This window comes from Myxine glutinosa, chromosome 1 (genome assembly GCF_964187855.1).
Source record: "Myxine glutinosa chromosome 1, kmMyxGlut1.1, whole genome shotgun sequence".
In the NCBI taxonomy this organism is placed as follows: domain Eukaryota; kingdom Metazoa; phylum Chordata; class Myxini; order Myxiniformes; family Myxinidae; genus Myxine; species Myxine glutinosa.
Window position 1 is genome coordinate 31,028,682 of NC_136261.1, and position 23,211 is coordinate 31,051,892.

The window sequence follows — 23,211 nt, forward strand, 5'->3', positions numbered from 1 at the left end:
TGGCGCTGGCCAAATGAATTTGCTAGTCATGTAGTAACGATTGGACCCTTCCACACATCCATGAACTACATCGGGATGCTCACTGGACACAAGATGCGTGGTTCTGGATATGCAGAGATTCTCTTTGAGGCACAACTAGTAACAAGTGGATCTCTCAAAGGTGTTCTCAGTGGAAAGGCCTACGCAAAGTCCCTCTTTTGCCTCAAAACAGTGTGTGAGGCAATGGAGAGGCTGTTGATGGAGAGATTCACTGAGGAGGAGAACATCATGATCTCTGACCCTGCTGTGCTTCTCAGAATGACCCAGTCTTGCAACCGAGAGCACCTCGATGAAGCCCTCAAAGACCCCTCAACTCTACTCCTCATCATGGCTGTGCTGATCGTGGAGGGGAAGGCCCACCAACTTGCCTCAACGAATGGCAAGGTAAAATTGAAAGCCCTTCGTGAATGGCGATTCAATTTGTAATTTTTCCTGAAAAAAAGGTGATTACCTGTGATGTTTGTCTAGATCTGAAACTGGCAGTGACTGGTGATTGAAATGCGGTGCCTTTTTGTGTTTCAGGTCGAGGTACGTGAACTCCCCACGATCTACAGCAACCAGGAAGAGACTGATACCAGGGTGGTTCTGTACCTCCATCATGCTGCTACCATCGGATACAAGAACGCTGTAGTCAGAACACCGGACACAGACATCCTCCTGATCCTGCTCCACCATGCCCACAACATCAAGCTGACGGTGTACCTGGATACAGGGTCAGGGAAGCATCGCCAACTTGTCAACGTCTCTGAGCTGGCAGAATCCCTGGGAGAGGACTACTGTGCCACTCTCCTGGGGTACTATGTGTTCAGCGGAGAAGACTGCACCAGTGCCTTCAAAGGGAAGGGAAAAGTCGGGCCCTTGAAAAAGCTGGAGAAGAATCCCAGGTTTCACAGGGCATTCGGTGAACTGGGTGACAACTGGGATGCCAACCCTGAGGTGGAGAGGCAGTTAGAAAAATTCACCTGTGTGATGTACGGCCAGAGTCGCGAGTCATCAGTGGACATTGTCCGTGCCAAGCTGCTACGAAAAATGGTGGGAGAGGACAAGACCCTCACATCCAAGTCCAAGGTTGATCTGGCTCGCCTTCCTCCATGCCAGTCTGCCCTGAAGCCGCACATCCAGCGTGTGAACCACCGCGTAGCATTGTACAAAAGAGCCGATCAACCTATCATCGAAAAGCCAAAACCTTATGAGGAGCAAGGATGGATAAGGACTGATGAAGGACTGTTGAAACCAATGTGGTCCAGTGGTCCCATCCTACCAACCTCACTGGTGGATCTTCTGAACACAGGAGAGCACGAAGAGGAGGAGGAAGAGGAAGGAGAAGAAGAGTTTGACTCTGACGATTTCGATGAAAATGATGATGACTGACTCAGTGTAGAATCACTAATGCTAATGATGTTTATCTAAAACAAGCAAGAGAAGAGTGGTCACATTGAGTGCTAGGACTATTTTGACAGTTGTAATATTTAGAAAAATAAAACTTTGTGTTAACGTCTGTGTAGACGGACCTTAATATGAGTCTATTATTTCGTAAAACTGTGATTATTTTGTAAATAAAGCACTAATTAGCATACTAGCAAACCATAGACACAGGTGATCTTGTTATGAATAGTTCTATCATGATCTACACCCGTCAAAACATGAGTCTAGACACCTTATTTTTTCAATTATCTGCAATATTGGCTGAGATATGTCAAAAATCGTTTTTTTGATAATGGCAGCAGTAATTTGCATAAAAATGGTATGTGGGACATTTTTTCAGCTTGGGGCCATAGCTAGTCATTTTCTACACATTTTTTCCAATCTAGAAACACTGATTAGAAGTATATCTCCGGGGGGTGCAGGGGGACCTAATCTTCCTACTAGACTACTTAATTAAATATGCTAATCCTATATTTTCTGGGTCAAGGAATCCAATAAAGGCCTCAAAATAGTGCTCAGGATTATAGAAAAGCAACAAACAAAGGTAATTAAAAACCATTGTCTTCATATTTGTGATATAACTGTATTACATAATACATGATATTGCAAGTCCTTTGAAGTTATAGGTTGTTATAGGTAGTATCAGATTGAACTATAAGTCCTATACACAGGATCTACGAGGTCTATACCGTTCAGGAATATGCTTTTACAGATCATCACTGTCCTGAGTGTCATTTTCGCAAAGGTGTCTACGCAAATGCCAACATTAATTTTTGGATTCCTCATGCTCTGAATATTCCAAAAATGTATAGTTTTGCTAATCTACCAAAATTTTGAACGAAAAAACAGTGAACCTGACTACATGTTCCTGTAGCACAGCTTGGGTCGACATGTTCGTGATGGTTTTTTTTTGACCATGACTCACTCCTAGTTTTCAATGGCGTTAAGATATAGTGAGCCAAACTCGTGGGATTTGCGAAAACTCCCTCATTAAACAGAGAGTTGGGATGCAGGTGATGAAATTGGATTTGATGGTCGACCTATGCTTATTTGCAAAATGGATACTTAAAGTTGTAAAATTTGTTTTTTCTGTAACTTGGAATCGATGCAAGTCTGGATTGTCATGTTGAGCTAACAAAAGATGGCGGGTGCATGTTTTTGTTATTAGTTATTGCACGCGCAAGCAAAAGCGGATTTAAACTAGATGGTATTCATAGAATACTTACCCGGCGCAGTCAACTTATTGCGAGCCAACTCTTCTGTTGTTGAACATTTTTTTTCTTTGATCCAATATGGCTGCCAGACCACGTGAGCAATGACATCATAAATTTATATTCTCTAATATAATTGTTGCATAGATCATGCTCAATACATTTTAAACTGACCAGACTAAGCGTTTTCTCTGTCGAATTATGACGTCATAATTATGGCACCAATGACGTCATCGTTAACAACACCTATTCCCCACATGGAGTTCTTTACAATGAGCCACATTTCAATTTTTTCCATGCAGCGGTTTTGGAGATATAGAGGTGCAACATTTTTCGGTTTTTCCAAGATGGCGCCTGTACCACATGACCTATGATGTCATGGTTATCATTAAAACATTACACAGGAGGAGGCGCTCCTATGGTGAAAAATTAGTGGCCATCAGACCAACAGTTGCTGAGAAAAAAAAATTCACAATGATCGGATAAGTGTTGTACATTGTCAAATTATGACGTCATAACAAAGGCATCAAATGACATCATCATTGACATATTTTATTCCCCAAGGGGAATAGTTGACAATGAGCCATATTTCAATTTTTTCCATTGAGCGGTTTCGGAGATATAGAGGTGCAACTTTTTTCGATTTTCCCAAGATGGCGTCTGTACCACGTGACCTATGACGTTATAATTATCATTAAAATCATTAATTAATTATCATTTAAAATCCTGTTACTGCGTTAACTTGCGAACCAGCAATGGAATTTTGACCATATTTGGTAAGAGTAGGTATTATGATGCAAAGATGAATTGATTAAATTTGGGGGTCAAGAGGTCAAAGGTCAGAGTCAGTAATAGGTTTTCGTTACCGTGATAACTTGAGAATGGCTGAAGGGAAGTAAGTCAAACTTGGTACGAGTATGTATAATGATGTAAAGATAAACACATTCAATTATGGGGTCAAAGGTCAGATGTCCCCTTACCTAAAAATTCTGTTACTGCGCTGACTTGTGAGCCAGTGATGGGATTTTGACCAAACTTGGAATAAGTCTATATTGTGATGCAAAGATGAACTGATGAGGTTTTGACATCAAAGGTCAGAGGTCATTTCCGGTAAAAATGTGATCCATAAAATATTTTATTTTATTTAAATTTAATTATATAATTGAAGACTGTAGAACACAAATCGCCTTTTTTCGCACTTTAAAAACCCTTTCGTTTAGCAGTACTTGAACAATCAAATTTGTTTCGACCAATCAAATTTGCTACTCGCAGACCCCTCTCAGGTCCTTGTTTGTAAAAACTGCACGAGGTCAGGTGTTTTTCTATGAACTCTCGAATTTCCGGAAGATATCCATTCTCCAAAAAATTTTTTATTCCAAAGGAGGGATTGAATTCAGAAAAATATCACAGAATGACCTCTTTCCCCTCAAATTGGGTCAAATGCAGGTTTACAATGCACGTGTACTTATTGGTAATTGGTACTTAATGGGGTGAAACTGTTAAATACTGCTGGGCCTTGCTGGAGAATCGATATCGATGGACCTGGACGAAGAGAATGGTCATTATTCATGCTAAAAGTCATCAAGAGGGCTTTATGGCTTGGTCATCAGGGAACACTCTGTTATGAGTACCAAACACTCAAACAGACACATCTGACATGTTGAAAAAAAACAAAACACATCATAGTTGAAAGCACGAGGTGTATTTATTAACTTCGTGGGGTTATTTCTGAAGAGCAGGGTAAATATGGTGTTTGTAGTCAGGTCACGTGATGCCAATCAACCAATAAATTGCTCATTTATGAATTATGATCATTTGATTATGAAACAAAATGAGGATTTATTTTATAATACAGATTTTGCTCCTCGATTTCACAAAAGAACAACATTGACCTGGTGTTTGATTATTATCGACGCCAAAGCTGTTAATCGTTCATTTCCGCTTGACGCAGAAAGGGACCATTTCTACACTCTTCGTATGCAAGATGGGTACAATAAGTTAAAAAGATGATTAAAAATAATAAATTAGCTCTGGCTGATTTTGGGGCATTTCAATAGCCTTCCCAAGTTGCCCTCAAGGCATTATGATAACTACATTGGGGGTGTTGGAGGAGGGATGGAGTAGGGGCACTGGGTTGCCTTCAGGGCATTATGATTAGCACATTGGTGGTGATGGAGGAGGGATGGAGTAGGGGCACTGGGTTGCCTTCAGGGCATTATGATTAGCACATTGGTGGTGATGGAGGAGGGATGGAGTAGGGGCACTGGGTTGCCTTCAGGGCATTATGATTAGCACATTGGTGGTGATGGAGGAGGGTTGGAGTAGGGGCACTGGGTTGCCTTCAGGGCATTATGATTAGCACATTGGTGGTGATGGAGGAGGGATGGAGTAGGGGCACTGGGTTGCCTTCAGGGCATTATGATTAGCACATTGGTGGTGATGGAGGAGGGATGGAGTAGGGGCACTGGGTTGCCTTCAGGGCATTATGATTAGCACATTGGTGGTGATGGAGGAGGGATGGAGTAGGGGCACTGGGTTGCCTTCAGGGCATTATGATTAGCACATTGGTGGTGATGGAGGAGGGATGGAGTAGGGGCACTGGGTTGCCTTCAGGGCATTATGATTAGCACATTGGTGGTGATGGAGGAGGGTTGGAGTAGGGGCACTGGGTTGCCTTCAGGGCATTATGATTAGCACATTGGTGGTGATGGAGGAGGGATGGAGTAGGGGCACTGGGTTGCCTTCAGGGCATTATGATTAGCACATTGGTGGTGATGGATGAGGGATGGAGTAGGGGCACTGGGTTGCCTTCAGGGCATTATGATTAGCACATTGGTGGTGATGGAGGAGGGTTGGAGTAGGGGCACTGGGTTGCCTTCAGGGCATTATGATTAGCACATTGGTGGTGATGGAGGAGGGATGGAGTAGGGGCACTGGGTTGCCTTCAGGGCATTATGATTAGCACATTGGTGGTGATGGAGGAGGGATGGAGTAGGGGCACTGGGTTGCCTTCAGGGCATTATGATTAGCACATTGGTGGTGATGGAGGAGGGGTACTCGGTTGCCCTCAGGGCATTATGAGTACCATATTGGGGGTGTTGGAGGAGGGATGGAGTAAGGGCACTGGTTTGCCTTCAGGGCATTATGATTAGCACATTGGTGGTGATGGAGGAGGGGTACTCGGTTGCCCTCAGGACATTATGATTACCACATTGGGGTGTTGGAGGAGGGATGGAGGAGGGATGGAGTAGGGGCACTGAGTTGGGGTTGCCTTCAGGGCATTATGATTAGCACATTGGGGGTGATGGAGGAGGGGTACTCGGTTGCCCTCAGGGCATTATGAGTACCACATTGGGGGTGTTGGAGGAGGGATGGAGTAGGGGCACTGGGTTGCCTTCAGGGCATTATGATTAGCACATTGGAGGTGATGGAGGAGGGGTACTCGGTTGCCCTCAAGGCATTATGAATAGCACATTGGGGGTGCTGGAGGAGGGATGGAAGAGGGGACTTGGTTGCCTTCAGGGCATTATGATTAGCACATTGGGGGTGCTGGAGGAGGGATGGAGGAGGGATACTCGGTTGCCCTCAGGGCATTATGAATAGCACATTGAGGGTGCTGGAGGAGGGTCTGGTGCCACATGTACAGCAGAGCAGGGAGGGCATTACTCATGCCCTGAAGGATCATTTCTGAGTCACCTGGGTTTTTAGGACATATCCAATAATAACTATGCAATTATCCTTCCACAATCTTGGATTATAAATAATTGATAATGCTGTCTTCAGTTTTATGTGAACCCACACGTTCTAGGGGGGTGGGGGGGTGGGGAGTCGGTGCAGCGAAGCCACTGCTCCACCTTTTGATGATCTTGATGAAGGGAATGGAAAGAGGAAGGGTGAGTTGTGATTGGGTTAAATAAGGAAGGGAAGTTGAGAGGAAGGTAAGGGTGGGGAGGTGAGATCTGGTAGGAGATCAGAAAATTTTGCATACGTACAAAGTAGACAGTGCTTAAAGTCAATCCTTCCTTCTACCCTATGAAGACGTTCATAATTTCTGTGTGAAGCTTTCTGGAACATTCGGTGTAAGGTACGGCTTTCTTCAATCGAAATGTGACCCCTGTAGCGGGATTTGTGATTGTAACCCTTGCTGACCCGAGTAAAATTGAAAGCTTCGGTGTCTAATAACAGTAGGCCTGTGACGTAGGCCCACCTTTTACTGCAAGGTAAAGAAGTGAAAAAGCTACTCCGCAGGGACCCGTTGCTCTGTGCTTTAATCAGAAAGCCCTCGGTTATGAATCTGTAGCTGTGTTCAAGCTTCTCATTCCCTTTGACCTCCTGAAATAACTCGAGGTCAAGTGATTAATTTTGTTTCTCAGCTCCTTCCTGCTCTCCAGGTTCTCATCGAGTTTCGTGTCACTCCGAGGTCCAACACTCTGGGTTATTCAAGGGATTGAGGCGAAAATTTCAAAAAATCAGGGTTGGAGTTGCATCGCCTCTCTCAAGATGATGAACTCTGACATCCCAGGTAGGCCTACCCTTCGTTTGCGAGGCGAGACTTTCGTGATTCGTTCACCATTCGAGCACATGTCCGTTGAGCGAACGACGCCATTATTATTATCAATTGCGTTACTGGAACACGAACGAACCACCTCAGCAAATAAAGCGGATTTGCTAACTCAGGTGAGCTAGGCCGCAGTGTTTCCAAATGTCTACTTTCACTGATTTATCCAGTTAATTACTTTTTATCCTCAGAACCTTGGTTTTATTTATTTATTTATTTACCTTGATGGGGTGCACAAACAAATGGACAAATCCTCAGAAATCCTCAGAATATTGGATCAAGTAATCTATTTTTCGCCATCTTCTATTGTACGTTGTGTATTTTGTGAACTGCTTGGGATACAGCTCATCAGTTATTGCCCCTCTTGCGGTGCATGCTGGGAAATTCAGTCTAGACCTGTGTCTCTGGCTGCCAGGTTGTTCTGCAAACACACCAACTGCCTCCTTCCTCTTGGGGTCTGCTCTTTCGACTCCAGTCGGCTCGTTGTGCAGCCGCCTCGGCTATCGATTCTTCGCTTAACTGGTTCAGTGAGGATGTGAGTTCGGAGTGTGGGCCCGGATTTGGTTTCCTTGTTTATTAAGTTATTGTCCATAATTGCATTGATTAATCGTGTCTTTGTGTTCGGGATTCTGTGCCGTGTGTCTTGTCCGTTATTAAAATATTTATTTCTTCAAGGTGGCCTGCGCATTTGAGTTTCTCCAATTTTGCCGTGCCAACAGTTTGGATTGATTGATTACCTCTGGAGGACTAAATTTGTAATGATCCTGAGTTTGATTGTGCTCTACAGAAGCAGGGGATTGACGACCAGCATTATTGATGCATCACGTCGCGAGGCCCATTGGATAAATTGGCCTTGTTACAGTTTCGGGGAGGTCTGTTCCTTCCAAACAGACTTATGAGTGGGGGTCATCCATGCAACAATCGATCATACTTCTTGCTATCTACCTTAGCTTAAAGCTTTTCCATTTTATTACCTTAAATCTTGGTGTTGGTATGGAAAACTATTAACTTTTCCCTTCCTGTAATTATTTTTTGCTCCCTGGCCTTAGCAATCATGTTATCAGTAGCAGTTCCTGTCGAGCTTCTCCACCTTCCTCTGGCCTAAAAAAAAGCCTTTTTTCCTTGATTCCCACTGCAAACCCTGCTGCTCCTGTTCCTTGTTGCCTTTCTGCCTGCACCTACCACGGCCTTTCCGCCTCCTGCACATGCCACTGTCTTGCTGCCTCCTGCACGTGCCACGGCCTTGCCACCTCCTGTACATGCCACGGCCTTGCCGCCTCCTGCACATGCCACGGCCTTGCCACCTCCTGTACATGCCACGGCCTTGCCGCCTCCTGCACGTGCCACGGCCTTGCCGCCTCCTGCACGTGCCACGGCCTTGCCACCTCCTGCATGTGCCACGGCCTTGCTGCCTCCTGCACATGCCACGGCCTTGCCACCTCCTGTACATGCCACGGCCTTGCCGCCTCCTGCACATGCCACGGCCTTGCCGCCTCCTGCACGTGCCACGGCCTTGCCACCTCCTGCATGTGCCACGGCCTTGCCGCCTCCTGCACATGCCACGGCCTTGCCACCTCCTGTACATGCCACTGCCTTGCCGCCTCCTGCACATGCCACGGCCTTGCCGCCTCCTGCACGTGCCACGGCCTTGCCACCTCCTGCATGTGCCACGGCCTTGCTGCCTCCTGCACATGCCACGGCCTTGCCACCCCCTGCACGTGCCACGGCCTTGCCACCTCCTGTACATGCCACGGCCTTGCCACCTCCTGTACATGCCACGGCCTTGCCGCCTCCTGCACATGCCACGGCCTTGCCGCCTCCTGCACATGCCACGGCCTTGCCACCTCCTGCATGTGCCACGGCCTTGCCGCCTCCTGCACATGCCACGGCCTTGCCACCTCCTGTACATGCCACGGCCTTGCCGCCTCCTGCACATGCCACGGCCTTGCCGCCTCCTGCACATGCCACGGCCTTGCCACCTCCTGCATGTGCAACGGCCTTGCTGCCTCCTGCACATGCCACGGCCTTGCCACCCCCTGCACGTGCCACGGCCTCAGCGCATCCAGCACCTACCACGGCCTCACCTTCCTCCTGCACCTACCACAGCCTTGCTGCCTCCTGCACCTGCCATGGCCTCACCTTCCTCCTGCATCCACCACAGCCTTGCCACCTCCTGCACAGGCCACGGCCTTGCCGCCTCCTGCACAGGCCACGGCCTTGCCGCCTCCTGCACGTGCCACGGCCGTTACCGCCTCCTGCACCCACCATGGCATACCCATAATTTTTTGATTGTGAATCAGACAAGTTTCAAGGCCTTCCTAATGCAGAGTTTTTTGATCGTGAAATCCTCTTCTCGACCTCTTCAAAATCTGCTTGTTGGGAATTAATATATAATATGGCCATAACTACCGTACTTAAAATTTCACTGTTGGCATGCTTAGCGTTGATACAACATCCTTTACCAAATTTATCAATTAACTAATGGTTCTCATTTGGGGTTGGGGAAAATAAACCCAGGGTGCAGTTTATCGTAGTCATTAGGAAGAAATGTGTGAGATGACTTTCTCCTCCAGACAATCCAAATCCTCCAAAAAAGGTAATGCGTTGGCAATCCATAAGACAAATTTGGTTGAGATCATTTTTTTTGCAAAACGAGATATGTGGACATCACAATTGCCTGTCAGAGAGTAATGCTGGTGGCCAAAACATGACACAAAGTGGATCAAGACATTATATATGACTCGCCTATGCTAAGGACACATTTTCTGTGAACTATAGGCCTACTCAAAGCAAAATCACTCGGCTTGCTCAGGGGCAGAAATGCACTCAATTACAGCACTACTCTCCCACATGTGAAGTGCACTAGATGAAGATAATGAAAGGAAACTATTTGATGTAAAAGTTCGATTTTGAAGGGCATTTTCTGTAAGTGACTTGATGCCAAATTTGCACTGAATTTACTGATGATTGCTCGATTTATGCCGAAACTTTTACAATAGTGTGATTTAACATTTACCAATATTGCAGATTCAGCTCTACGCGATGCGTTTAAGCCAATGTGATGTTGTCATGGTAACTCCATCACCTATTTGATGCACCCAGAGTTACACACAAGTTTGAGACTTCATTGTAAATTAATGATCCTCCCAATGACCAAAATCCATGTCCGATGTTTATGCCAGTCACATGACCAGTGTCAGGCCAGATGTTGCACTGTCATTATGCGAAGAAGTCATTGGTCAAGCACTAAATGTTCAGAGCCTGTTGAGGAAATGATATTGGTGTTATTCCTCGCCAGGACTACATTGATTGTCATGCCGACAAGAGACATATATTGAAGTATAGAAAGCCCTGGCATTTCAAGATCACTAGTTATGACCTGCCTGATGTGCTATGCCTTCTGTGCCAACCAGGGTCACACTACGTACATCCAAAGTGGCATCACTGATGCCCCGCATTTGGAATATATCAGTTTCTGTAATGTCATTCATGTCAGTAGCTTATTGTTGCCAATATCTATAAGTCACCAAGAGAATGCTGGCAGGGAGGAGGTTGGGTTAGGGTGATGGCATGACTGGAGTGGGGCTTGACTTCCCTCCTAACGACCTGCTTGTATATACAGGTAGTGGACAAAAAAAGGAAACGCCAATGTAAAGTCACAACCCTAGGATGCATGGCACGGGTCCAGTGGATCCGGCTGCCATTTAAATCCCATAGAATGCCCTGAGGCATGCATCCTAGGACGCTGGGCTACCAAGTGTGGCCAGTATGGTCTGTATGAGCTGTGACATAGAGTCCACCAATGTCTGGAATTCTGCAGGAGGGATGTGGCACCCTTCTTACACGAGAAAGTCAATCCACTCACACCTGTTTGATGGAGGTGGAAAACGCCGTCTCTGGCATCGTTCCCAGTATATCCCAAAAAATGCTCCATTCGGTTCCGATCTGGTGACTGAGAAGGCCAGGACATACGGATAACATCAGTGTCATGCTCATCAAACCACACATGGTGACCACACATGGTCTGAGGATGGGGGCATTTGAGGGTCTCCTCTTGCAGCTATGCTAGCCATAATTATAGGCAACCAGGCCTGTGCAGCATTTTTATACATGACCCTAAGCATCCTGGGATGTTCTTTGCTTCATTAACATTAATAATGTTGGTGGTTGAATGCAGCATTTTTATACATGACCCTAAGCATCCTGGGATGTTCTTTGCTTCATTAACATTAACTAGGGCATGCCCGTACTATATCTATATCTAAAATTATATCCCCCCCCTCTATTTACATGAAATGGTTTGGTCCAAAGCGAACGGCTTGCGAGTGGTGACAATCCCCCCCCCCTCTATTTACATGCAATGGTTCGGTCCAAAGCGAACGGCTTCCGGAGTTTGGTAAAGAAATCGCCATCGCGTACACAAACGCGCAGGAAAGCGAATGAATCGCAAATTCGTTTTTATTAGTTGTAAAACATAGTTTAACGCCAACATAGTTTGCAAACGTGAAATAAATGAATACGCTCTCAAATGTGCCATCCGAGGCAGAGTGTGCCCGCCACGTTCGGCACACGCGATCGTTCGCTGCTCTCTGATTGGTTGAATCGTTTTTTGGACATAGCTCGGTAAGTAATTGTCCGATTAATATGAAACCTTGAAAAGGCACATCCTCGGGTCCCCAGCAATATACCTGGCAAGTTAAAAGTATATCGGACCCGTGGTTGTCGAGAAACAGCGGTCACAGACAAACGTACAAACGTACAAACGTACAAACGTACAAACGTACAGACAGAGATTACTGGAATTATAGATAGATAATGTTGGTGGTTGAATGCAGCATTTTTATACATGACCCTAAGCATCCTGGGATGTTCTTTGCTTCATTAACATTAATAATGTTGGTGGTTGAATGCAGCATTTTTATACATGACCCTAAGCATCCAGGGATGTTCTTTGCTTCATTAACATTAATAATGTTGGTGGTTGAATGCAGCATTTTTATACATGACCCGAAGCATCCTGGGATGTTCTTTGCTTCATTAGCATTAATAATGTTGGTAGTTGAATGCAGCAATTTTATACATGACCCTAAGCATCCTGGGATGTTCTTTGCTTCATTAACATTAATATTCTTTTTTTGTCCAGTACCTATATATGTAGGTTCCTTTAATAACCACCACATAGATTGAGCCTATGCTGAGGGAAACATCAATGGGGGAGTAACTACAATTATGAGCTTCAAAAATAATCCTGCCTTCATCCACAACGCCAAACAGCATCACATGCACATTTTACTTGGCCAGGTGGATGTGCCATTGCTCTCCAGGTCTCCGTTGCGTCAGCTCAATAGTCATCTGCAGCCACTTTGTGTTGGACAATTTCCCAAATGGGCAACAACGACCATCGCTAATCCATATTGACCTCCAACTTCTCGTGGTCAAATGTTCTGAAAAGCTCACATGGGACTTGCATGAGGGCAAACTGCACTAATGGCGAAAACTGACAATGGGGCATTGTATCAATCCCACATAATTGTCATATTCCTATTGAGAAAGCTCACAGGCATTACTGCAATGTCTTGCTCAAAGTCAGAAGTCCATATCCATCCAAAATGGCTACTCTCCTATGTTCTCTCTATCCCTGAACTCAGAATGTACCACAACGCTTCAGCAGTATGAGACGTCCAGAGATCCAGACATCATGGATCATTCCATTGAGTTATTGAGACACTGCATGCTGGGAAGAAGCCATTTTCTCATCATGGAGGAACAAATGCTGGATTCTCATTTGCTGACTTGATGCTACCCAATGACCAACAACACCAAGGCAGCCATCCGTCACATTGAAACAAGATGCCAGTCACCTGCTCACCTGCTAATTATATTTAACAGATATTGCCGATAGTGGACCGTCTTCTTGCAGTTGAGCAACCGGATACTTGCGATCAAGTACTGTGATGAAAGACTTTCATTGAAAATGGCTTTCATCAAAAAGTGAAGTCTGGAGCCATTTTACTTGACCGAGTGGCTAGCAACACCTTTTGACATGCGTGTGTCACACCACCTGATGGGCCTTCAATTGAAACGAAGATTGCGATTGAAGCCAGTTCCACAAACAGGAGAACAGAAGAACACGAGAACGGCACTCAGGAGAGAGCATACCTCCACCAGGTGAACAGTTTACGTTTTGTATCATAGAGTAGACCTGAAAATCACAATACAAAATCACATTTAATCAAAATCATCCGTCCATAACTTTTTGAGATTTCTTGCTTTGTATCGTTTTTGGCCCTATCTCCCAATGGTGAAGAATCACTTATTAATTAAATAATTATCATATCCGAATCCATATTCAGATATTCACCAAAATCGAATCGAATCGTCCTTGTCACACACTCAACCGGTCCACCAAGTTTTGTCCAAATCTGTCCCAAGTTTTGTCCAAGTTTTGTCCAAGTTTTGTCCAAAACACCAAGTTTTGTCCAAATTATACTAGCCGATCTGGATCTTCACCAAAATTGAATAGATTCTTCCTTGTCACACACTCAACTGGTCCACCAAGTTTTGTCCAAATCTGTCCACAACTTTTTGGGATATCCTGATATGTATCGTTTTTGGCCCGATCTCCCAATGGTGAAGAATCACTTATAAATTAAATAATTATCATATCCGAATCCATATTCAGATTTTCACAAAAATCGAATCGAATCGTCCTTGTCACACACTCAACCGGTCCACCAAGTTTTGTCCAAATCTGTCCACAACTTTTTGGGATATCCTGATATGTATCGTTTTTGGCCCTATCTCCCAATGGTGAAGAATCACTTATAAATTAAATAATTATCATATCCGAATCCATATTCAGATATTCACCAAAATCGAATCGAATCGTCCTTGTCACACACTCAACCGGTCCACCAAGTTTTGTCCAAATCTGTCCCAAGTTTTGTCCAAGTTTTGTCCAAGTTTTGTCCAAAACACCAAGTTTTGTCCAAATTATACTAGCCGATCTGGATCTTCACCAAAATTGAATAGATTCTTCCTTGTCACACACTCAACTGGTCCACCAAGTTTTGTCCAAATCTGTCCACAACTTTTTGGGATATCCTGATATGTATCGTTTTTGGCCCGATCTCCCAATGGTGAAGAATCACTTATAAATTAAATAATTATCATATCCGAATCCATATTCAGATTTTCACAAAAATCGAATCGAATCGTCCTTGTCACACACTCAACCGGTCCACCAAGTTTTGTCCAAATCTGTCCCAAGTTTTGTCCAAGTTTTGTCCAAAACACCAAGTTTTGTCCAAATTATACTCGCCGGATCTGGATATTCACCAAAATTGAATAGATTCTTCCTTGTCACACACTCAACCGGTCCACCAAGTTTTGTCCAAATCTGTCCACAACTTTTTGGGATATCCTGATATGTATCGTTTTTGGCCCTATCTCCCAATGGTGAAGAATCACTTATAAATTAAATAATTATCATATCCGAATCCATATTCAGATTTTCACAAAAATCGAATCGAATCGTCCTTGTCACACACTCAACCGGTCCACCAAGTTTTGTCCAAATCTGTCCCAAGTTTTGTCCAAGTTTCTGTGTTTGCCTCATAATCCTTTGTCCCAAACCCATCTCTCTCTGTTCCCACCTTTCCCAGTCGAACCCAACTGCTCCTGGACTCTGTGTCCCTCTCTCCTGACAAGGTGGAGGAGTTTTTGTCAAACCTCGACTCTGATTCTGCAACTGGACCAGATGGCATCAGCCCACGGGTCCTAAAATCCTGCTCTGCCGCTCTATCTCACCCTCTCTCTGTTCTTTTCACCCTCTCTTTTGCTCAAGGTCATCTGCCAGCATCCTGGAAATCAGCAAACATTACCGCTTTACACAAAAAAGGTGCAAAAACAGATCCTTGCAACTACAGACCAATCAGCCTGCTCCCAATTATCAGCAAAGTCATGGAATCCATCATTGCTTCAGATATCAAATCCTTCCTCTTCTCCAATGGCTTGATCTCCGATCATCAATTTGGTTTCAGACAAGGTCACTCTACTCTGGACATGCTGCTTCTGCTGTCTCAACAATGGATGGAGGTCCTCAATGCCAAACAGGAAATCAGAGCTGTCTCCCTTGACATATCACGTGCCTTCGATACGGTCTGGCACCCAGCTCTGCTCACCAAACTCTCCTCCTATGGTATCCATGGAAATCTCCATGCATGGCTTGCGGACTTCCTCTCTGGTCGTAGTCAACGTGTGGCCCTGAATGGATTTCTCTCATCTCCCCTTCCTGTTCAGGCTGGAGTTCCCCAAGGCAGTGTGCTGGGCCCTGTGCTTTTTCTGGTCTTTATCAATGATCTCTCCGACTCTCTGGAAAATCCTCTCTATCTCTTTGCTGATGACTCCACTCTCTGCCGCTGCATTCCTCTTCCCTCAGATCGGCAGTCTGCAGCCTCCTCACTCTCTGAAGACCTAGACAAAATCACAGACTGGTCAAACAAGTGGAACATGTCTTTCAATCCTGAAAAATCTCACACTCTTACTATGTCTCTCCGAAAAGACCGACTGGACAACCCTCCCATCTACTTTCTCAACAATCCTCTCCAAGAAGTTCTGTCGCTCAAGCTTTTGGGTCTCACTATCTGCCATGATCTTTCTTGGGAAAACCACATTTCCAAGCTGGCCTCCAAAGCCAGTCGCCGACTGGGCATCCTCCGTCGTGCGAAGTCCTTCCTAGGCACACCTGAGCTCCTCACCACATACAAGGCTTTCATCCGCAGCTCAATGGAATACTGTTCTCCCCTATGGGCTGGTGCTTCTGCCTCACACCTGGCTCGGCTTCACCCTGTTGAATCCAAAGCTTTCAGAATCATTGGAATCTCCCGCGATGAAGCTATCTCTGAGGGCCTTTCACTCACTCACCGCAGGCAGGTAGGTGGTCTTTCTGTCTTCTACCGACTCCTCTCCGGCCTTGCTCCCCCAGCTCTCTCTGTGCTCTGTCCCCCAAATATTCCTACAGGTCGCACAAGATCTGCCAGCAACCCTCTGATGGTTAAACTGCCGAAATCTCGGCTCTCTGCTCACCTTCAGTCCTTCATTCCTCTTTTCTCCCGCCTCTGGAACAAACTCCCACACTCACTTCAATCACACTCCTCCCTCCAGGTCTTTAAAACAGCTGTTCACCACCATCTCTTATCTTCCCCCATCCAAAACCTTGATCTTTTCTACCCCCACTAATTCACCCCAGATCCACCTTGTTTGAAATTCCAACTTCTTTCCTGGAAGTCCTGGCAGTGTCCATATGTTTTATACCTCTCCCACCCCCCCCCCCTTCCCATGCCTCCCCCCAAAGCCCTCTCCCTCCCACAGTTCTCTCGATGTCTCCATGTCTCTCGGTCCCTGTTCTCAAATGTTGTGTTTGTGTCCTTCCCTCTCTCTCCCCATCTTGTCTACCGCTCCCGATGTTATTTGTTTTATGTGTCTGTTTGTCTTTCTGTGTGATTAATGTTCGCTCTTTCACGAGCCTCGATCTTGTATACAAAACAAAACAAAAAAAACAAACAAAAAAAAACACCAAGTTTTGTCCAAATTATACTAGCCGATCTGGATCTTCACCAAAATTGAATAGATTCTTCCTTGTCACACACTCAACCGGTCTACCAAGTTTTGTCCAAATCTGTCCACAACTTTTTGGGATATCCTGATATGTATCGTTTTTGGCCCGATCTCCCAATGGTGAAGAATCTCTTATAAATTAAATAATTATCATATCCGAATCCATATTCAGATTTTAACCAAAATCGAATCGAATCGTCCTTGTCACACACTCAACCGGTCCACCAGGTTTTGTCCAAATCTGTCCACAACTTTTTGGGATATCCTGATATGTATCGTTTTTGGCCCGATCTCCCAATGGTGAAGAATCACTTATAAATTAAATAATTTTCATATCCGAATAAATATGCAGATATTCACCAAAATCGAATCGAATCGTCCTTGTCACACACTCAACCGGTCCACCAAGTTTTGTCCAAATCTGTCCACAACTTTTTGGGATATCCTGATATGTATCGTTTTTGGCCCTATCTCCCAATGGTGAAGAATCTCTTATAAATTAAATAATTATCATATCCGAATCCATATTCAGATATTCACCAAAATCGAATCGAATCGTCCTTGTCACACACTCAACCGGTCCACCAAGTTTTGTCCAAATCTGTCCCAAGTTTTGTCCAAGTTTTGTCCAAAACACCAAGTTTTGTCCAAATTATACTAGCCGATCTGGATCTTCACCAAAATTGAATAGATTCTTCCTTGTCACACACTCAACTGGTCCACCAAGTTTTGTCCAAATCTGTCCACAACTTTTTGGGATATCCTGATATGTATCGTTTTTGGCCATATCTCCCAATGGTGAAGAATCACTTATAAATTAAATAATTATCATATCCGAATCCATATTCAGATTTTCACAAAAATCGAATCGAATCGTCCTTGTCACACACTCAACCGGTCCACCATGTTTTGTCCAAATCTGTCCACAATTTTTTGGGATATCCTGATATGTATCGTTTTTGGCCCTATCTCCCAATGGTGAAGAATTACTTATAAATTAAATAATTATCATATCCGAATCCATATGCAGATATTCACCAAAATCGAATGGAATCGTCCTTGTCACACACTCAACCGGTCCACCAAGTTTTGTCCAAATCTGTCCCAAGTTTTGTCCAAGTTTTGTCCAAGTTTTGTCCAATACACCAAGTTTTGTCCAAATTATACTAGCCGGATCTAGATCTTCAACAAAATTGAATAGATTCTTCCTTGTCACACACTCAACCGGTCCACCAAGTTTTGTCCGAATCTGTCCACAACTTTTTGGGATATCCTGATATGTATCGTTTTTGGCCCTGTCTCCCAATGGTGAAGAATCACTAATAAATTAAATAATTATCATATCCGAATCCATATTCAGATTTTCACCAAAATCGAATCGAATCGTCCTTTTCACATACTCAACCGGTCCACCAAGTTTTGTCCAAATCTGTCCACAACTTTTTGGGTTATCCTGATATGTATCGTTTTTGGCCCTTTCTCCCAATGGTGAAGAATTACTTATAAATTAAATAATTATCATATCCGAATCCATTTGCAGATATTCACCAAAATCGAATGGAATCGTCCTTGTCACACACTCAACCGGTCCACCAAGTTTTGTCCAAATCTGTCCCAAGTTTTGTCCAAGTTTTGTCCAAGTTTTGTCCAAAACACCAAGTTTTGTCCAAATTATACTAGCCGATCTGGATCTTCACCAAAATTGAATAGATTCTTCCTTGTCACACACTCAACTGGTCCACCAAGTTTTGTCCAAATCTGTCCACAACTTTTTGGGATATCCTGATATGTATCGTTTTTGGCCCGATCTCCCAATGGTGAAGAATCACTTATAAATTAAATAATTATCATATCCGAATCCATATTCAGATTTTCACAAAAATCGAATCGAATCGTCCTTGTCACACACTCAACCGGTCCACCAAGTTTTGTCCAAATCTGTCCCAAGTTTTGTCCAAGTTTTGTCCAAAACACCAAGTTTTGTCCAAATTATACTCGCCGGATCTGGATATTCACCAAAATTGAATAGATTCTTCCTTGTCACACACTCAACCGGTCCACCAAGTTTTGTCCAAATCTGTCCACAACTTTTTGGGATATCCTGATATGTATCGTTTTTGGCCCTATCTCCCAATGGTGAAGAATCACTTATAAATTAAATAATTATCATATCCGAATCCATATTCAGATTTTCACAAAAATCGAATCGAATCGTCCTTGTCACACACTCAACCGGTCCACCAAGTTTTGTCCAAATCTGTCCCAAGTTTTGTCCAAGTTTCTGTGTTTGCCTCATAATCCTTTGTCCCAAACCCATCTCTCTCTGTTCCCACCTTTCCCAGTCGAACCCAACTGCTCCTGGACTCTGTGTCCCTCTCTCCTGACAAGGTGGAGGAGTTTTTGTCAAACCTCGACTCTGATTCTGCAACTGGACCAGATGGCATCAGCCCACGGGTCCTAAAATCCTGCTCTGCCGCTCTATCTCACCCTCTCTCTGTTCTTTTCACCCTCTCTTTTGCTCAAGGTCATCTGCCAGCATCCTGGAAATCAGCAAACATTACCGCTTTACACAAAAAAGGTGCAAAAACAGATCCTTGCAACTACAGACCAATCAGCCTGCTCCCAATTATCAGCAAAGTCATGGAATCCATCATTGCTTCAGATATCAAATCCTTCCTCTTCTCCAATGGCTTGATCTCCGATCATCAATTTGGTTTCAGACAAGGTCACTCTACTCTGGACATGCTGCTTCTGCTGTCTCAACAATGGATGGAGGTCCTCAATGCCAAACAGGAAATCAGAGCTGTCTCCCTTGACATATCACGTGCCTTCGATACGGTCTGGCACCCAGCTCTGCTCACCAAACTCTCCTCCTATGGTATCCATGGAAATCTCCATGCATGGCTTGCGGACTTCCTCTCTGGTCGTAGTCAACGTGTGGCCCTGAATGGATTTCTCTCATCTCCCCTTCCTGTTCAGGCTGGAGTTCCCCAAGGCAGTGTGCTGGGCCCTGTGCTTTTTCTGGTCTTTATCAATGATCTCTCCGACTCTCTGGAAAATCCTCTCTATCTCTTTGCTGATGACTCCACTCTCTGCCGCTGCATTCCTCTTCCCTCAGATCGGCAGTCTGCAGCCTCCTCACTCTCTGAAGACCTAGACAAAATCACAGACTGGTCAAACAAGTGGAACATGTCTTTCAATCCTGAAAAATCTCACACTCTTACTATGTCTCTCCGAAAAGACCGACTGGACAACCCTCCCATCTACTTTCTCAACAATCCTCTCCAAGAAGTTCTGTCGCTCAAGCTTTTGGGTCTCACTATCTGCCATGATCTTTCTTGGGAAAACCACATTTCCAAGCTGGCCTCCAAAGCCAGTCGCCGACTGGGCATCCTCCGTCGTGCGAAGTCCTTCCTAGGCACACCTGAGCTCCTCACCGCATACAAGGCTTTCATCCGCAGCTCAATGGAATACTGTTCTCCCCTATGGGCTGGTGCTTCTGCCTCACACCTGGCTCGGCTTCACCCTGTTGAATCCAAAGCTTTCAGAATCATTGGAATCTCCCGCGATGAAGCTATCTCTGAGGGCCTTTCACTCACTCACCGCAGGCAGGTAGGTGGTCTTTCTGTCTTCTACCGACTCCTCTCCGGCCTTGCTCCCCCAGCTCTCTCTGTGCTCTGTCCCCCAAATATTCCTACAGGTCGCACAAGATCTGCCAGCAACCCTCTGATGGTTAAACTGCCGAAATCTCGGCTCTCTGCTCACCTTCAGTCCTTCATTCCTCTTTTCTCCCGCCTCTGGAACAAACTCCCACACTCACTTCAATCACACTCCTCCCTCCAGGTCTTTAAAACAGCTGTTCACCACCATCTCTTATCTTCCCCCATCCAAAACCTTGATCTTTTCTACCCCCACTAATTCACCCCAGATCCACCTTGTTTGAAATTCCAACTTCTTTCCTGGAAGTCCTGGCAGTGTCCATATGTTTTATACCTCTCCCACCTTCCCCCCCCCCTTCCCATGCCTCCCCCCAAAGCCCTCTCCCTCCCACAGTTCTCTCGATGTCTCCATGTCTCTCGGTCCCTGTTCTCAAATGTTGTGTTTGTGTCCTTCCCCCTCTCTCCCCATCTTGTCTACCGCTCCCGATGTTATTTGTTTTATGTGTCTGTTTGTCTTTCTGTGTGATTAATGTTCGCTCTTTCACGAGCCTCGATCTTGTATACAAAACAAAACAAAAAAAACAAACAAAAAAAAAACACCAAGTTTTGTCCAAATTATACTAGCCGATCTGGATCTTCACCAAAATTGAATAGATTCTTCCTTGTCACACACTCAACCGGTCTACCAAGTTTTGTCCAAATCTGTCCACAACTTTTTGGGATATCCTGATATGTATCGTTTTTGGCCCGATCTCCCAATGGTGAAGAATCTCTTATAAATTAAATAATTATCATATCCGAATCCATATTCAGATTTTAACCAAAATCGAATCGAATCGTCCTTGTCACACACTCAACCGGTCCACCAGGTTTTGTCCAAATCTGTCCACAACTTTTTGGGATATCCTGATATGTATCGTTTTTGGCCCGATCTCCCAATGGTGAAGAATCACTTATAAATTAAATAATTTTCATATCCGAATAAATATGCAGATATTCACCAAAATCGAATCGAATCGTCCTTGTCACACACTCAACCGGTCCACCAAGTTTTGTCCAAATCTGTCCACAACTTTTTGGGATATCCTGATATGTATCGTTTTTGGCCCTATCTCCCAATGGTGAAGAATCTCTTATAAATTAAATAATTATCATATCCGAATCCATATTCAGATATTCACCAAAATCGAATCGAATCGTCCTTGTCACACACTCAACCGGTCCACCAAGTTTTGTCCAAATCTGTCCCAAGTTTTGTCCAAGTTTTGTCCAAAACACCAAGTTTTGTCCAAATTATACTAGCCGATCTGGATCTTCACCAAAATTGAATAGATTCTTCCTTGTCACACACTCAACTGGTCCACCAAGTTTTGTCCAAATCTGTCCACAACTTTTTGGGATATCCTGATATGTATCGTTTTTGGCCATATCTCCCAATGGTGAAGAATCACTTATAAATTAAATAATTATCATATCCGAATCCATATTCAGATTTTCACAAAAATCGAATCGAATCGTCCTTGTCACACACTCAACCGGTCCACCATGTTTTGTCCAAATCTGTCCACAATTTTTTGGGATATCCTGATATGTATCGTTTTTGGCCCTATCTCCCAATGGTGAAGAATTACTTATAAATTAAATAATTATCATATCCGAATCCATATGCAGATATTCACCAAAATCGAATGGAATCGTCCTTGTCACACACTCAACCGGTCCACCAAGTTTTGTCCAAATCTGTCCCAAGTTTTGTCCAAGTTTTGTCCAAGTTTTGTCCAATACACCAAGTTTTGTCCAAATTATACTAGCCGGATCTAGATCTTCAACAAAATTGAATAGATTCTTCCTTGTCACACACTCAACCGGTCCACCAAGTTTTGTCCGAATCTGTCCACAACTTTTTGGGATATCCTGATATGTATCGTTTTTGGCCCTGTCTCCCAATGGTGAAGAATCACTAATAAATTAAATAATTATCATATCCGAATCCATATTCAGATTTTCACCAAAATCGAATCGAATCGTCCTTTTCACATACTCAACCGGTCCACCAAGTTTTGTCCAAATCTGTCCACAACTTTTTGGGTTATCCTGATATGTATCGTTTTTGGCCCTTTCTCCCAATGGTGAAGAATTACTTATAAATTAAATAATTATCATATCCGAATCCATATGCAGATATTCACCAAAATCGAATGGAATCGTCCTTGTCACACACTCAACCGGTCCACCAAGTTTTGTCCAAATCTGTCCCAAGTTTTGTCCAAGTTTTGTCCAAGTTTTGTCCAAAACACCAAGTTTTGTCCAAATTATACTAGCCGGATCTAGATCTTCAACAAAATTGAATAGATTCTTCCTTGTCACACACTCAACCGGTCCACCAAGTTTTGTCCGAATCTGTCCACAACTTTTTGGGATATCCTGATATGTATCGTTTTTGGCCCTGTCTCCCAATGGTGAAGAATCACTAATAAATTAAATAATTATCATATCCGAATCCATATTCAGATTTTCACCAAAATCGAATCGAATCGTCCTTTTCACATACTCAACCGGTCCACCAAGTTTTGTCCAAATCTGTCCACAACTTTTTGGGTTATCCTGATATGTATCGTTTTTGGCCCTTTCTCCCAATGGTGAAGAATCACTTAAAATTTTAAAATAATTCTCACATCCCAGTCCATATTCTGATCTTCAC

The 23,211-nt window shown here is 44.2% G+C and overlaps 1 protein-coding gene across 1 annotated transcript; it reads left to right on the forward strand.

The window, feature by feature from the left end:
* The first annotated feature begins 297 nt into the window (after positions 1 to 297).
* Positions 298 to 1,628, forward strand: LOC144888689 (uncharacterized). Its single transcript, XM_078767757.1, has 2 exons — positions 298 to 423; positions 562 to 1,628. The coding sequence occupies exons 1-2, from the start codon at positions 298 to 300 to the stop codon at positions 1,408 to 1,410; spliced, it is 975 nt and encodes a 324-aa protein (XP_078623883.1). The 3' UTR covers positions 1,411 to 1,628.
* The last annotated feature ends 21,583 nt before the right edge of the window (positions 1,629 to 23,211 follow it).

Excerpts from the sequence above, each read along its gene's own strand:
- LOC144888689 (XM_078767757.1), top strand. The coding sequence starts at position 298 with ATGACCCAGTCTTGCAACCGAGAGCACCTCGATGAAGCCCTCAAAGAC. Across the intron at positions 424-561 it reads TTGCCTCAACGAATGGCAAG|GTCGAGGTACGTGAACTCCC; the intron begins GTAAAATTGAAA and ends TTTGTGTTTCAG.